General features: G+C 45.3%; 1 protein-coding gene across 8 annotated transcripts in view; it reads right to left on the minus strand.

Annotated features, from left to right (window-relative positions):
* Positions 1-16,393, minus strand: part of MINDY4 (MINDY lysine 48 deubiquitinase 4) — a 139,655-nt gene that overhangs the window by 101,689 nt on the left and 21,573 nt on the right. For 5 of the 8 annotated variants that reach the window (XM_070787882.1, XM_070787884.1, XM_070787885.1 and 2 more), the window contains 3 exons: positions 10,538-10,657; positions 4,312-4,547; positions 626-872 (listed from right to left, as the gene is read on the minus strand). In XM_070787882.1, coding sequence (XP_070643983.1) covers positions 626-872; positions 4,312-4,547; positions 10,538-10,633 — 579 coding nt within the window. In that variant the 5' untranslated portion in view covers positions 10,634-10,657. Of the gene's footprint in view, positions 1-625; positions 873-4,311; positions 4,548-4,746; positions 7,510-10,537; positions 10,658-11,648; positions 11,688-16,393 lie in introns of those variants that run through there. The other 3 variants (XM_070787879.1, XM_070787881.1, XM_070787887.1) reach the window with 3 other exon arrangements.

Here is a 16,393-nt window from a genome sequence, read left to right on the forward strand (position 1 = left end):
TGAGTTTGGTGTTTGATTTTCCTTTGTTGTTCTGTTTCTCTTTTAAAGTTTTACAAACTCTTTTTACATTCATTCTCTCCTTTGCTTTAGTTTCCCACCTGACAGGAGCCTACCATTGCCTCTCTTTAAGGGAGTCTATAAAACATCAGTGTTAAATTTTTAGAATTTTTTTTAAAGCAAAACCAAACTATAAGGATTGGGATTTCTTTTTCCTCTTTTCACTATCATGTTTTTAAAAATAAAAAGTACGTTCTGTAGACTTGGCTGGGTCCCCCACTCCTGAACTGCAAAGATAAACCTAGGTCGATGTGTTCTCACTCGGCAAAGGAACATAGAACCATGGTAACCACCTAGTTGATAAGATGGGTAAACTGAGGGCAGGGAAGGTGATGAGGCCATGGCCCCACAGAGAGCTGGCAGTAGAGCTAGGGAATGATAAAAGGCCCCTTGTTCTTGCCCATCCCATGATATACATCCTCCCTTCTGGAGCTGTCTTGTGGGGCACCCTAAATAAACCCAGGCACCCCTTAAGCCATGCCTGTCCTCAATTTCCATGCTCAGAGCATCAGGCTCAAGCATCATAGCTCATAGCTCATCATGCTCATAGCTCAAGCATCAGGCCCACCTGTGGGGAGCTGGCAATGGGCCCGGCCATCATGCCTCGGACAATCAGGCCAGACTTTGGCCTGACCTTCTCTCCCATCCTCTTCGTGTCCAAGGAAGGCTCTGACATTGGAAGCTTGTCCGTCTTCTCCCAAGCAGAAGCCACAGCGGGGCTTTCACCTGCGACAGTCTTTATGGGCCTACTTTTGTGTGAGGACCTTTTGGATGATACAAAACGACCAAGTACATCCCCATCAAGACTGTCGTGTCTGCAAAAAAGGGATATTTCCATTAAAACAGAGTCCTCAAAGGAAATTGCTAGCAATAATAATAAATTGCACAGTCCATAGGCACTCACAGTAAGCCCATTCACAAATCTGTGGTGATTTCTAACCAGCTTTATCATTAAAGGTAAGGAAAAGAAAAGACTTCTGTATCTGGGCAGGTTTGGCCTACAAAATGAGGCCAGAAACAAGAAACAAAATCCGGGTTGATGACTGATGATAGGATTCCTTGAATTGTCAACATAAAGAGCATCCTTGTTTCTTCCAGACCCCAGTGATTAAGGAAAACTGTCGCCCTTCAATACAATAGTTCCCCACCCCACCCCAACTATAGTATATATAGGGTTTAGTACTAACCAGGGTACTGGGCATTTATTGGGGGGCTTGGAATGTATCCCCCATGGATAAAGGGGGAGGATGGTATAGTCTTGAAAGGGGTGGAGCCCCATTACTGCACACTATTGAAGGTGGTGGATGGAGACCTTTGGCAAACTTGGTGTTCCCAGTTAAAGTTCAGCAAAGTTAGGCATGGAAACAGCTTCTTTTCCTGGGTTGCTTGGCATTGAGAGAGAGAAAGAATAAGAAAAAAAGATGGTGCACGTGTATGTGTGTGTATGTTTAAGAGAGTAAGAGAGCAGGACTTCCCTGGTGGCCCAGTGGCTAAGATTCCGCACTCCCAATCCAGGGAGCCCAAGTTTGATCCCTGGCTGGGGAACTAGATCCCACATGCTGCAACAAAGATCGAAGATTCTCATGCCACAGATAAGATCCAGTTCAGTTCAGTTCAGTCGCTCAGTCATATCCGACTCTTTGTGACCCCATGAACCGCAGCACACCAGCCCTCCCTGTCCATCACCAACTCCCAGAGTTTACCCAAACTCATGTCCATTGAGTCGGTAATGCCATCCAGCCATCTCATCCTCTGTCGTCCCCTTCTCCTGCCTTCAATCTTTCCCACCATCAGGGTCTTTTCAAATGAGTCAGCTCTTCACATCAGGTGGCCAAAGTATTGGAGTTTCAGCTTCAACATCAGTCCTTCCAATGAACACCCAGGACTGATCTCCTTTAGGATGGACTGGTTGGACCTCCTTCCAGTCCAAGGGACTCTCAAGAGTCTTCTCCAACACCACAGTTCAAAAGTATCAATTCTTCAGCGCTCAGCTTTCTTTATAGTCCAACTCTCACATCCATACATGACCACTGGAAAAACCATAGCCTTGACTAGACGGACCTTTGTTGGCAAAGTAATGTCTCTGCTTTTCAATATGCTGTCTAGGTTGGTCATAACTTTCCTCCCAAGGAGTAAGCGTCTTTTAATTTCATTGCTGCAATCGCCATCTGCAGTCATTTTGGAGCCCAGAAAAATAAAGTCAGCCACTGTTTCCCCATCTATCTGCCATGAAGTCATGGCAGATAGATGGCAGATGCCATGATCTTAGTTTTCTGAATGTTGAGCTTTAAGCCAACTTTTCACTCTCCTCTTTCACTTTCAAGAGGCCCTTTAGTTCTTCTTCACTTTCTGCCATTAGGGTGGTGTCATCTGCATATCTGAGGTTATTGATATTTCTCCCGGCAATCTTGATTCCAGCTTGTGCTTCCTCCAGCCCAGTGTTTCTCATGATGTACCCTGCATATAACTTAAATAAGCAGGGTGACAATATACAGCCTTGACATACTCCTTTTCCTATTTGGAACCAGTCTGTTGTTCCATGTCCAGTTCTAACTGTTGCTTCCTGACCACATATAGGTTTCTCAAGAGGCAGGACAGGTGGTCTGGTATGCCCATCTCTCTCAGAATTTTCCACAGTGTAACCACATAAATAAATAGTTTTTTTAAAAAAAGAATGCGACTTCATTTTTTTTCTGAGTTCTAAAAGGCCTTATTTTTCAGATTTTTTCCATCTCTCCAGTGTTCTGTGGCCTCTCAGAATTCTATACCCCTGTCTTTAAGAAAATGCAAACAAAGGAAGCCCTTGAACCTCCTGAATCATGGAAATTAAATTACACATTTTGAATCATAAGTATCCTCCATCACAAAGTGGTCCATTCCCATGGCCTCTAGAGAAAAACAACAAAGCTCCATGACAGGGATTCTGAAAACTCAGCCACAGGAGGCTGAGTGACGGCCTCCTGAAGATGTTCACACCCTAAACCCTGGAACCTGTGAATATGTTACCTTACACGGCAAAGAAAGGGACTCTGCAGACATGATTATGTTAAGACTCTTGAGATGAAGAGGGAGGGGATAAATGTTACACAAAAGTGACTCAAAATGTTGTACAGAGGAAACTCACACGATGTTGTAAAGCAATTATATCCAGTAAAAAATAAATCAAAAGAGTCCTGAGATGGGCATATTACCATAGATTGACTGGGTGGGCCCAGTGCAGTCCCAGGGGTCCTTCTTAGAGGGAGACAGGAGGATGAGTCCGCAGTAGGAGATGTGACAAAGGAAGCAGGGGTTGTAATGATGTGCTCTGAAGACAGAGGAAAAGGCCACAAGCCAAGGAATGGAGGCAGCCTTTAGAATTTAAAAAAGGGAAGGAAACAGATTCTCCCCTCAAAGTTTCTAGGAAGAACCAACCCTCCTGACACCTTGCCATTAGCCCAGTGAGACCAATTTTCGGCTTCTGACCTCAACTGTAAGGTAATAAATTGGTGTCGCTTTAGGACATCAGGATGGTTCAGTTTTGTAGGTCAACTTGTTTAGGCTATGCTCCCCAAGTGTTTGGTCAAACACTAGTCTAGATGTTGCTATGAAGATATGTTTTAGATGTGATTAATATCTACAATCAGCTGCTTAAGTAAAGGATATCACTCTAGATAATATAAGTGGGCTTCATTTAATCAGTTGATGACCTTAAGAACAAAAACAGAAGCTTCCCAAAGAAGTAATTCTGCCTCAAGACTGTAACACAGAAAACCTGCCTGAGCTTCCAGCATACTAGTCTGCCACATAGATTTCAGACTTGCCAGCCACTACGACCACATGAACCAATTACTTAAAATAAATCTGTATTTAAATACATAACATTTATACACACATATATTTATGCATGCGTGCTAAGTCACTTCAGTAGTGTCTGACTCTTTTAGACTGTGGACTGTAGCTCTCCAGGCTCCATAGGATTCTCCAGGCAAGAAAACTGGAGGATGGTTGTCATGCCATCCTCCAGGGGATCGTCCCAACTCACGGATCGAACACATTTCTTAACGTTTGCTGCATTGGCAGGCGAGTTCTCTGCCACTGGCACCACCTGGGGAGCCAATGTATATTTACACCTATACACATTTATGTATCTTATTGGTTCCTGCTGGTCCTGTTTCTCTGGAGAAACAGCCACTATTTACAGCCACTGAGTTTATCATTATTTGTTACAGAAGCAATAAGAAACTAATCCACAGTATAAATGAGAAGAGATACCTGGCTTTGCTTATTTCTGACAATGATGTTCTCCAAGTCTCATCTTCATCTGCAAGGTGGTATATGTTTACCAGAGTGGTCTCTGAGCTTCTCAATGGTAATTTGTTACTTTTCTTTGGTACTGAGAGTTCGGGGATCCTTGTTTCTTGAGTAACATTGTTACCAATATTTCCAAAGTGATCCAGAAAGTATCTGGTAATGAGTTCAAGGTTTGTTTTTAGAGGATTTTCCTTTGCCTATCATTGGAAGAAAAAAAAATCCTTAATTTATTTACAGTTTTAGAGGAAGGGTGGGAAAAGCAGCCACTGCAATTCTTTGACATAGTTTATCAACTTCTTACTCATCCATACATTGTCTCCGCAAACATTCACTAACTACTTATTATATGTCAAGTTCTGTGTTAGGGAGCAACAGAGATGAAAATAAAATCAATACCTTCAAAGAACTAGTATCCAATGCATGAGACAGGAGATTCAGTGAACAAATGTAATAAAATGTGATATGAACAGAGGCACCCCTAATCAAATTTCCTCTTGGTTTTTTTCGCCTGGAAATAAATTTATAAAACATATATCCTTTCATTCAAAAAAACAATTCAGTCTTTATGATCACTAATTCTACAAGTTTATAAACATTTGGGCCCTGCATGATTTCTTTGTGTATGCTACGTGTGTGTGTGTGCTAAGTCACCAGTCTTGTCCGACTCTTTATGACCCTATGGACTGCAGCCTGCCAGGCTCCTCTGTCCATGGCATTCTCCAGGCAAAATACTGGAGTGGGTTGCCATGCCCTCCTCCAGGGGATCTTCCCGTGGAGGATCTAACCCTTGTCTACTGTGGCTCCTGCGCCGCAGGCGGGTTCTTTACCACTGAGCCACCTGCGAAGCCCCTTCTTAGCTTGTGTACTCTACATCTAACCCTGGACACAGGAACGACAGAGACAAACAGCAGAAGGTTAGTGCAAGAGCACAGAGAGCAGTCAGGATTGACTCCGTTTATGTCCCAATCTTTAAAAAAGATAAAATGAAACTCTTTGGTAGTAGATTTTGGAAACAAGTGGTGTCAGTACTCCCCTACCCTGACAGCACTAAATATTACCTTTGAAGGTTTTTTTCAAACACAAATTCTCAGGCCTTGCTGAGTCTTACTAAACCAGAATCGCCAAGATTAGAACCCTGATTCCTTTTAGGCATTCACCTAAGTAATATACACAGACAGAGTTATCCAAGCTGGTCTCAGGAGCTAGACCATGTGGCAGTCAGCACCCCACCTGCCAGGTAACATTCAGGCCCTTCGGAAAGGCAACCAGGCATGGGGCAGGTGGAGAGTTTGCTGTCAGAGCGATAAAGTGCCTGATAAAGAGCCTAGCACAGAGGGAACCCTTGGGTGTATCCAGTCTTTCCCCCTTACAATTTCCCTGACCTATGTAGTAGAACTCTGGGACCAAGACCCACAGGTTATGACCAAACTCAACAGAATTATCAGGCAGTCAAAATCAGGGGACAGTTTTATTTTTTAGAATAGGACCCAAATTATTTTGTCTAAGTCTAAACGAAACTTACAGGGAAGAGAGTTGGGGGGTTGGGGACATTACATAATTTACTTCAACCTTCTTATTTTCCTTTCAGTATGAGAGATTTGGGGCCCTAAATACCTGAATTATACATTGTGGTTTTTCGTATCATTTTGCTCATAAAGATACAGCCTTTATACAAATCTACGGATACCATTTTTCAAAACCGTAGTTTTATATAGGCATTTTATCTACGGTACAGTTAAAGGGGAAAACAAATTACTAGAATTAACATTAAATCACAGGGCTTTCCCAGAATCACTCTAGTTTTGAGCTGAGTGAACGTGAAAATTGTGATGACATAGACAGATTAATGAGTATATTTTCCTGTAAAATATAAGCTCCAATTTATTGTATAACAGCTAATAACTACTGGATAAATCAAATAATCAGGAGCTGACTGTGGCTCAGATCATGAACTCCTTATTGCCAAATTCAGACTGAAATTGAAGAAAGTGGGGAAAACTACTAGACCATTCAGGTATGACCTAAATCAAGTCCCTTATGACTATACAGTGGAAGTGAGAAATAGATTTAAGGGACTACATCTGATAGACAGAGTGCCTGATGAACTATGGATGGAGGTTCGTAACATTGTACAGGAGACAGGAAATAAGACCATCCCCAAGAAAAAGAAATGCAAAAAAGCAAAATGGCTGTCTGGGAGGCCTTACAAATAGCTATGAAAAGAAGAGAAGCCAAAAGCAAAGGAGAAAAGGAAAGATATATCCATTTGAATGCAGAGTTCCAAAGAATAGCAAGTAGAGATAAGACAGCCTCCCTCAGTGATCACTGCAAAGAAACAGAGGAAAATAAAGAATGGAAAAGACTAGAGATCTCTTCAAGAAAATTAGAGATACCAAGGGAACATTTCATGCAAAGATGGGCTCAATAAATGACAGAAATGGTATGGACATAACAGAAATAGAAGATATTAAGAAGAGGTGGCAAGAATACATAGGAGAACTGTACCAAAAATATCGTCAAGACCCAGATAATCACGATGGTGTGATCACTCACCTAGAGCCAGACATCCTGGAATGTGAAGTCAAGTGGGCCTTAGGAAGCATCAATATGAACAAAGCTAGTGGAGGTGATGGAATTCCAGTTGAGCTATTTCAAATCCTAAAAGATGATGCTGTAAAAGTGCTGCACTCAATATGTCAGCAAATTTGGAAAACTCAGCAGTGGCCACAGGAACTGGAAAAGGTCAGTTTTCATTCCAATCCCAAAGAAAGGCAATGCCAAAGAATGCTCACACTACTGCACAATTGCACTCATCTCACACGCTAGTAAAGTAATGCTGAGAATTCTCCAAGCCAGGCTTCAGGAATACGTGAACTGTGAACTTCCAGATGTTTAAGCTGGTTTTAAAAAAGGCAGAGGAACCAGAGATCAAATTCCCAACATCCATTGGATCATCGAAAAAGCAAGAGAGTTCCAGAAAAACATCTATTTCTGTGTTATTGACTATGCCAAAGCCTTTGACTGTGTGGATCACAATAAACTGTGGAAAATTCTGAAAGAGATGGGCATACCAGACCACTTGACCTGCCTCTTGAGAAACCGGTATGCAGGTCAGGAAGCAACAGTTAGAACTGGACATGGAACAACAGACTGGTTCCAAATAGGAAAAGGAGTACATCAAGGTTGTATATTGTCACCCTGCTTATTTAACTTATATGCAGAGTACATCATGAGAAACACTGGGCTGGAGGAAGCACAAGCTGGAATCAAGATTGCCGGGAGAAATATCAATAACCTCAGATATGCAGATGACACCACCCTTATGGCAGAAAGTGAAGAAGAACTAAAGGGCCTCTTGATGAAAGTGAAAGAGGAGAGTGAAAAAGTTGGCTTAAAGCTCAACATCCAGAAACCTAAGATCATGGCATCTGGTCCCATCACTTCATGGCAGATAGATGGGGAAACAGTGGAAACAGTGACAGACTTTATTTTTCTGGGCTCCAAAATCACTGCAGACGGTGATTGCAACCATGAAATTAAAAGACGCTTACTCCTTGGAAGGAAAGTTATGACCAACCTAGACAGCATATTAAGAAGCAGAGACATCACTTTGTCAACAAACGTCCGTCTAGTCAAGGCTATGGTTTTTCCAGTGGTCGTGTATGGATGTGAGAGTTGGACTATAAAGAATGCTGAGTGCTGAAGAATTGATATTTTTGAACTGTGGTGTTGGAGAAGACTCTTCCCTGGACTGCAAGGAGATCCAACCTGTCCATTCTAAAGGAGATCAGTCCTGGGTATTCATTGGAAGGACTGATGTTGAAGCTGAAACTCCAATACTTTGGCCACCTGATGCGAAGAGCTGACTCATTTGAAAAGACCCTGATGCTGGGAAAGATTGAGGGCGGGAGGAGAAGGGGACGACAGAGGATGAGATGGTTGGTTGGCATCACCGACTAGATGGACATGGGTTTGGGTGGACTCCAGGAGTTGGTGATGGACAGGGAGGCCTGGCATGCTGCGGTTCATGGGGTCTCAAAGAGTTGGACACGACTGAGTGACTGAACTGAACTGAACTGAATGAAAATATCTTAAGGATCTTAAGATAATAGCTACCTTAGGGAGACCACACTACAGTGAAGAAATAAAAATAACTTGAATGACAAAGATGCTTCTGGGAAGTTAGGTTAAAGGTGCATCTTCACAAAAATCTCACTGTGCCACAATGGTTAATTGAATTTTCTGCTTAACTGTCTCACTCTCTCTGGAAAAAAAATCTTTGTAAAATGTACAAAGCACTCTCCTGCCTTGTAAGAGAGCCGGTGGATGACTGATGAGTGTCTGCTACCTGGGCAGTAGTCTTCTGTCTACAGGACTTCAACCAAGTGCGTACAGGAGATGGAGGGGCCCGCGTGTCACCACAGGACCCAGAGCACAAAGGTCTTTCCAGGACTTCTGGAAAGACTTCACCTGGCTGCCACTTGTGATAAACGCTGAACAACATGTCCATGAGGTTCTTTCCACCTCTGTCACTACGCCCTCCCACAAGGCAACATCTGCTGGAGAGCCTGTTCTTGAATCTGTCAACTATAAATTGGTGCTTGCTAAGGGCATTTGCCATCTGCCTCTGTGGAGATTGACCCCTGTGCTGCTGCAGCTCTTGGCACACCCTGAGGGAGTTCAGGGTGGAGAGTGAGGCACTCTGTGCTCCAGGGAAACTGGTAGAACAAGTCTTAAGACAGTTTTCAGGAACTGATATTTTCAGGATACTGAAATATTTTTAGGAACTGATTTCAGGATCCTAATCCTTGTACCTCATACGTAGAAAAGCATTAAAACCCTTCATGATGACATCAGCTCCTTGTGACTAGCAGAAAATCTCTTGTAAAGTAAGCGCTTGATTGCACTGAATTCCTGCTTCACCAAAATCTTATATATTGCCCTTTCCCCACGACCTCTTTCGGAGAAGGCAATGGCAACCCACTCCAGCACTCTTGCCTGGAAAATCCCATGGATGGAGGAGCCTGGTGGGCTGCAGTCCATGGGGACACGACTGAGTGACTTCACTTTCACGTTTCACTTCCATGCATTGGAGAAGGAAATGGCAATTCACTCCAGTGTTCTTGCCTGGAGAATCCCAGGGACGGGGGAGCCTGGTGGGCGGCCGTCTATGAGGTCGCACAGAGTCGGACACAACTGAAGCGACTTAGCAGTGGCGGCGGCACTACCTCTTTGGCGCAGTCTCTCAGCGCTGAGGCGCTGCCTCCCAGGCTGCAGTCATCACTTTGCCCCAAATAAAACTTAACTCACAACTCTCACATGGTGCCTCATTTTTGGTCAAAAAGTCAAATCATAAGATTCTCTCTTCTAATAGAAAGAGCAATTAATTCAGAACGGTATTTTTATTCATTCATTCATATTTTCATTCACTTGCTCATTCATTCATTCATTCATTCATAAATACACACTATTTACCACATCATCAAGCATCATGGTGAAGTATGGGGATACAACCGGTATCCTGAAGCGTCCAGAGTAGTGGGGGAGGCAGATCCTAAGTAAACACCCACACAAATATTCTATTATAAGCGTAATAAGCACAACAGAAGAAAACTATGCAGCGTTCTGAAGGCTTATAACAGACGGTGGGGGGATCGAGGAGGGGGGTCAAGTAAGCACCCCCATCACCACCCAAGGAGGTACCTGTTCCATTTGCTATCTCAACTTCAACACATCTGGGTTAGCTGAACCCAAACCCCCCATCTGCCTGAATTAAATGTCACAGTGGCCTTAAGAAAAAAGTTATTACTCCGAGCTGAAGAAGGAAAACCATTCCTTTTTCAGGAGGCAAAGAATGGAAAATTTTAGCATAACTGAATGCTATATTCTTCAGTACAGTCTTACTAAAAATAGTCTCTCTGGAAGGGAAGGAGCACAGGGAATAATTGTTAACAGGCTCAGGCCTGGGTGCAAAAATGAGCCCCATACAGTGCATGCGTGCTGACAGTGGGGTGGGGCAGACAGAAGCTAGAAACCCGCACACAGTCGGGATTTGTCTGTTTCTCCCTGACCGCAGGTGCGGCAAGCCTCTAGCCACTGGTCTCTGGTGACCTGGCAGGGCTCGTGAGTACTGTGACATTGCCAAAATCCGTTCCAAAACTCCCCACCACACTTTGAAAGTATGTACCTTGTTCTCCTTGTAGAGGAATTCAAGATGCAAAACCTTTCGGAGATCGTTTCTGCTGTTTATGCTGAGATCGGAGCGTGGGCGTTCCTGGTCCATGGTCACATACGTCTTCTTTAAGCCCTGAGGGAAGTACTCTAAATCACTATTTACCATTTTAAATCTAAACCTTCCCAGCTCTGACGCAGAGGATCAACAAAAAGACTGCTGATGTTCATTACCGTCATCTTCTCCCACCTTCCTCACAGTATATTGGGAGGACTGAAAACTGACTTAAGAATTTACTCTTACATAACTTTTACACTTGACATCATCTTCATGATTATTACTCCGAATCCTACAGCCACCCTGTGGGTGGAGCTCAGGCTGAAGCTGTCAGCACATTTTAGAGAAAAAGAAAGCAAAATGGAGGTAACTGTCTCGCTGCCCACCACTGGCTCAGGAGCGCAGGGTTTGGCTTAGATTTGGGGCCACGGGATATGAAGCTTTAAAAATAAACAGGAGGAAATACATAAGCAAAAGGCCAACAGTCATTCCCTTCTTTTTGCAGATGGGGCGCCAGCGTTGATTTGTCCAGCGTAACAGAGTGGACTCACATAGCTGGAGATCTGACCATCCTGGACTGTGAGGAGATGACACCAGGAGCCAGACTCACAGGAAGCACGTGGTGACTCAAAGGACATGTCTGCTGTGTCCCAGCGCAGCTGCTTTCCATCCTCCAGCCCTGAACTCCCAAAAGGCCCAGCCCTTGGGGCCCCTTAAGAGTCTGGCTCCTTCTTTTGAAAACAACCACAGCAGCTGCAGCCTGCCCACCTCCCCAGACAGTGATGATCACTGAAAGGCAGAAGAATGGGAGATGCCTCACACGCAGATCAGCCTGGCGCTAAGGGAGCCCCTTGCTCTTGATGGATCCAGACCTCAGTGTGAGCCAGGCTTCAGAGGCTCCCCCAGGCTTTGTGTTCAGAATTTTGCAGAGGCTCTCAGTGCTGGGAAAACAAGAAAAAAACTGCTACCTGCCATGAGCTGGGCCAAGAAGAATTTGTGAAATGACATATGCATGCCACCTTGAATCAAAGAGAATAAAAAGGAAGTTTCTAGTCAGCTATTTACTGACCATCATCCATGTGCTCACTCCTGTTTTCCAGTTTCCGATCTGTGAAATGAAAGGAACAAGCCACTAGTCCACCAGTTTGTCTGCTAGAGGCAGAGGAGTGAAAAGACCAAAGTCCTGACCCTCATAGAGCTCACCCAAATGACAAGTACAAAGGCCCTGTGGCAGCTACAAGGAGGCCAGTATAGCTAGAGCCATAAAACTAGGGGAAAGTGACAGGAAATAAAGTCAGAGAGGTTGCCCAGAGCTTGCTAAGCAAAGGCCTTGTTGGCTTTTGTGAAATGGGAAGCCTACTGGAGGACTGGGGAAAAAGGAGCATTCTGAACTAACATATTTATTTGCAAAGGACTGCTTGGCTTCTAGGTTGAGGACAGACTATATGGGACAGGGGATTAAGCATTAAGACTAGGAAGCTATAGAACAATTCACACGAAAGATGGAGGTGACTTGGACCAGGGTAGTTGTAGCAGAAGTGTAAATAGTAGTTACATTCTTTATGTGCTCTGATGGTAAAGCCCACAAGTGTACAGATGGACTGCATGCAAGCTGCACAAGAAGGAAAGAGCCAGGGATAGTTCTAAAGGCTTTGGCCCAGCCAACCATACAGTTAGTGATGCTACTTACTGAAGTGGGGAAAATTGCAGGAGGTAGAAAGAATCAGGAATTGAGTTTTGAATGTGTGAAGTTGAGATGTTTATTGGATATCTAAGTGGAAATGTAAACTAGGCAGTTGGAAAGAATGTAAGAGTTCAAGGAGAGGTCTTGGCTAGAGACAGACATTTGGAAACTGTCAGCATGTCGACAGTAATGGAACCCACAATAGTGGTGGAAGTGGCTGAAAAAATGAGAAGAGAAGAGAGTCAGAGACTAAGTCTTTAAATCCACTGGCACGCACATGGCTTCCCTGGGGGCTCAGACAGTAAAGAATCTGCCTGCAATGAGGGAACCCCAGTTCAATTCCAGGGTTGGGAAGATTTGCTGGAGAAGGGATAGGCTACCCACTCCAGTATTCTTGGGCTTCCCTTGTGGCTCAGCTGAAGAATCTGCCTGCAATGAGGGAGCCCTGGGTTTGATCCCTGGGTTGGGAAGATCCCCTGGAGAAGGGATAGGCTACACACTCCAGTGCTCTGGCCTGGAGAGTTCCATGGACAGAGAAGCCTGGCAGGCTACAATCCATGGGGCTGCAAAGACTCGGTCACAACTGAGCAACTTTCACATGCACAGCTCCGGAAGCCACAGGGAACTTGCCAAGAACCCAAGAAAGAGTGACCAGAGAGGTACAGAAGGAAAAGCAAAAGGGAGGTGACCTCCAGAAGCCAAGGAGAATGAGTTTTCCAAGAAGGGCATAACCAACTGAGTTCAACACGATTGTTAGATCAGTAAATGTAAAGACTAAAAATAAGAAGTCACTGATGAACCTGACAAGAGCTGTCTCCATGGATTGATGGGGACAAAAGCCTGATTAAAGTTTGAGAAAACAGGGAGCAGAATTAGAATCAGGGCATACATAGTCCTTTCATACAGTTTTGCTATAAAAGGGAGAAGAAAAATAGACTAGTAGCTGGAAGGGCTTGGGGGTCAAGATGGGATGTGTAGAAGCATGTTTACATGTTGATAGGATCCACCCAGTAGAGAAGGCAAAAATGTATGATTCGATAGAGAGAGAGGATGGTAACTGCACCAGTGTCCTGGAGCACACAGAGAGGACAGGCACACAGCGGGGGCTTGGCCTTACCCAGAGGATGGAGAACTCATTCCTAAGAGCAGGAGGGAGAATGGGGCAGATGGTTCAGGCCCAAGAGGGTTAGTTACTGTAGTGGTCCGGCATGATGGAGTTTTCTCATGAATGCTTCTATTTTCTCAGTGAAATTAAGAGGGGGAAGGGGCTCTGGAGTTTGAGGAGAGAGATGTGTGAAATGTCCATCTAAGATTGGAGACTGGAGAAGGCAATGGCAACCCACTCCAGTATTCTTGCCTGGGAAATCCCATGGACAGAGGAGCCTGGCGGGCTACAGTCCATGGGGTCACAAAGAGTCAGAAACAATTGAGTGACTAAGAACAAGACTGGAGAAGTATAACCAGGTGGGCAGGCATCTCTGAGACATCACAGGAGTGAGAGACCATGAATTGATCGTGAAACCGTCAACATAACGGTGTGTTTTTCCCCAGCCTCATTCAGCTGAGCAGTGCAAGCAAGCAGTAGGCCAAATATAAAGAAGGGAGAGACAGACAAGGGAGCTGAGCAGGGTGTTGAGGGGTGATGTGTGGGTAAGACGTGGGGAGAGGCCACAGGAGGGCTGAGGGACCATGAAAAGTTGGCAAGAACAGTGGAATGGAGATGGGAGTGAGGCTGAAGAATAGTTTATATTGGGCTGCTGATGGGAATGAGCTGGAAGTGAGGATGATGGGATGCTTGGAACTGAGATTATGGAAACGACAGGCTTAGGGCATGACCACTTGCAAGAGGTGGTGGAGGCAGGCTAGGACACGTGCTTGCAGGAGAGTGCAGCTGGGGCACGAGCTTGGTGGATGCCGCCATTGCCAGGAGACTGTCTTGATTCTCCCTGTGGAGGGATCACACTTGGAGGAGGCCAGCATACCTGGGCATGATGTAGGATGGAGGGTAAAGAAAGCAGCAGTAGAAGGTGAGGTTCAAAGGGGAGCTGGCAGCCAGGTTGTAGGGAGCCTGGTAGGCCTGGGCAAGGCCTTTCCTGGGATTTATTCTAATTGCAAAAGAAACATACCGGGGGTTTTGGGCAGAGGAGTGGCATGATCTGATCCGCTCACCCCAGGCAAGTTTATTCACCTCCCAGTCTGATCATAGTCTTTTGTGAAAGGGAATAATTATACGTGTGTTTCAGCACTGTTATGAGGGTTTGAGAAAATAAACAGGCACCTGGAAGGTACCTCACATCAGGATGGGAACTCTCTTGGTTAGGTAGGTAGGTACCTGCTTTGCACCAAGCCACAAGGAGAGTCCACAGTCTCCACCCCAGAGCAGAAAGCGGCCGATCTGGGCTGCAGTCCCAGCTCTCCATGCCTTTCTGAGTGACTGTGGGTAACAGACTCCTTTCTCCTCTTGGGGTTTAGTGTCTCCCGACGAAAAGTTGAAAGAGAGGAAGCCAGGTGAACCAGATAACTGCAAAGGCTCTGCCCAGTTCAGTGTCAGCAATGTGAACCTGTCTAGTGAGTGAGACAGGCAGATGCATAAACTATAACATGAGGGCCCATGAGCAGACCTCAGACAAATGAGCCAGTTATTCCAGCCACAGGTACCTGAGACCTCTTGAAGGAGATGGGACTTGGGAAGGAACAGGGGAAAGCATGTGAGAGAAGCTGGAAATGAAACTGGGCTGGTAAGCTGGGGTCAGGCTACAGGGGAGCCTCGAACAGCAGCTGACAATTTTGGATTTCGTTTGTACTCAAGAGAGGATAGGCATAGGGAAGACATTCAGGGAGTTCTGCTCGGTAGCCCAGACTTAAATGATGGCAGTGGTCATCCTCACAGGGTGTATCATTGATACCCTGTGTGTAGCCAGGACTAGGTGATGGTGGGTCAATTAGTCATAAAAACAGAGCAGATACAGTTGAGGCCACGTTGCATTTTAAATAAAAATATATTTTCGAAAAGCAAAGAAAGACACTTTCAAAACAGGGGCACATCAGAGATGTTGAATGCCTACTATGTGCCAGATACAGTGGCTGGAACCTGCCTGTAGATCATTATTAATCGTCACTATAAATCTGCCATGCTGCTGCTAAGTTGCTTCAGTCGTGTCCAACTCTGTGCGACCCCATAGACGGCAGCCCACCAGGCTCCCCCGTCCCTGGGATTCTCTAGGCAAGAACACTGGAGTGGGGTGCCATCGCCTTCTCTGATAAATCTGCCATGGGCAGGTCTTATTATTCCTCTTCTGTTGTTGTTTAATCGCTAAGTTTTGTCAGATTCTTTGCGACCCCATGGACTGTAGCCTGCCAGGCTCCTCTGTCCAAGGGATTTCCCAGGCAAGAATCCTGGAGTGGGTTGCCATTTCCTTCTCCAGGAGATCTTGTGTAAGAGCAATGGGTACTCTCCCTACACTCCTACTATACATGGTGTAACTCCCAGCAACCTCTTCCCCAGCCCGCCTTCACCTCCACTGTCAGGACAGGTGACAGCCAAGGACCGCCCCAACTTCTGAGTTCCCCGAAAACTCTCCTGGTACAAGATAATGTGCTCTGCTGTGTTTAGTAGCTCAGTCGTGTTGGACTCTTTGCCACCCCATGGACTGCCACCCACCAGGCTCCTCTGTCCATGGGAGTCTCCAAGCAAGAATACTGGAATGGGTTGCCATGACCTCCTCCAGGGGATCTTCCCAACCCAGGGATCGAATCCAGGTCTCCCGCATTGCAGGCGGATTCTTTACCATCTGAGCTATCAAGGAAGCCCAAGAATACAGGAGTGGGTAGCCTATCCCTTCTCCAGGGTATCTTCCCGACCCAGGAATCGAACGGGGGTCTCCTGTATTGCAGGTGGATTCTTCACCAGCTGAGCCACCAGGGAAGATACAGCCACCGGTACAAGATAACAGGAGAACTTAAAACGACCTCGATTGAACCTTCCCACTGATGAACAGGACTAAAGGGTTTGACTGGCAAGAACTTTTTTTAGCCCTCTGGGTTCCCTTTGGGAGGAAGTTCTTGCCTAGTGGGATGTAAGTCTGATTACATCAGAGTTGGGCACCCATGCCGGCCTGCTGGGCTCCCAG

The sequence above is a fragment of the Bos indicus genome, chromosome 4 (assembly GCF_029378745.1).
Source record: "Bos indicus isolate NIAB-ARS_2022 breed Sahiwal x Tharparkar chromosome 4, NIAB-ARS_B.indTharparkar_mat_pri_1.0, whole genome shotgun sequence".
NCBI lineage: Eukaryota > Metazoa > Chordata > Mammalia > Artiodactyla > Bovidae > Bos > Bos indicus.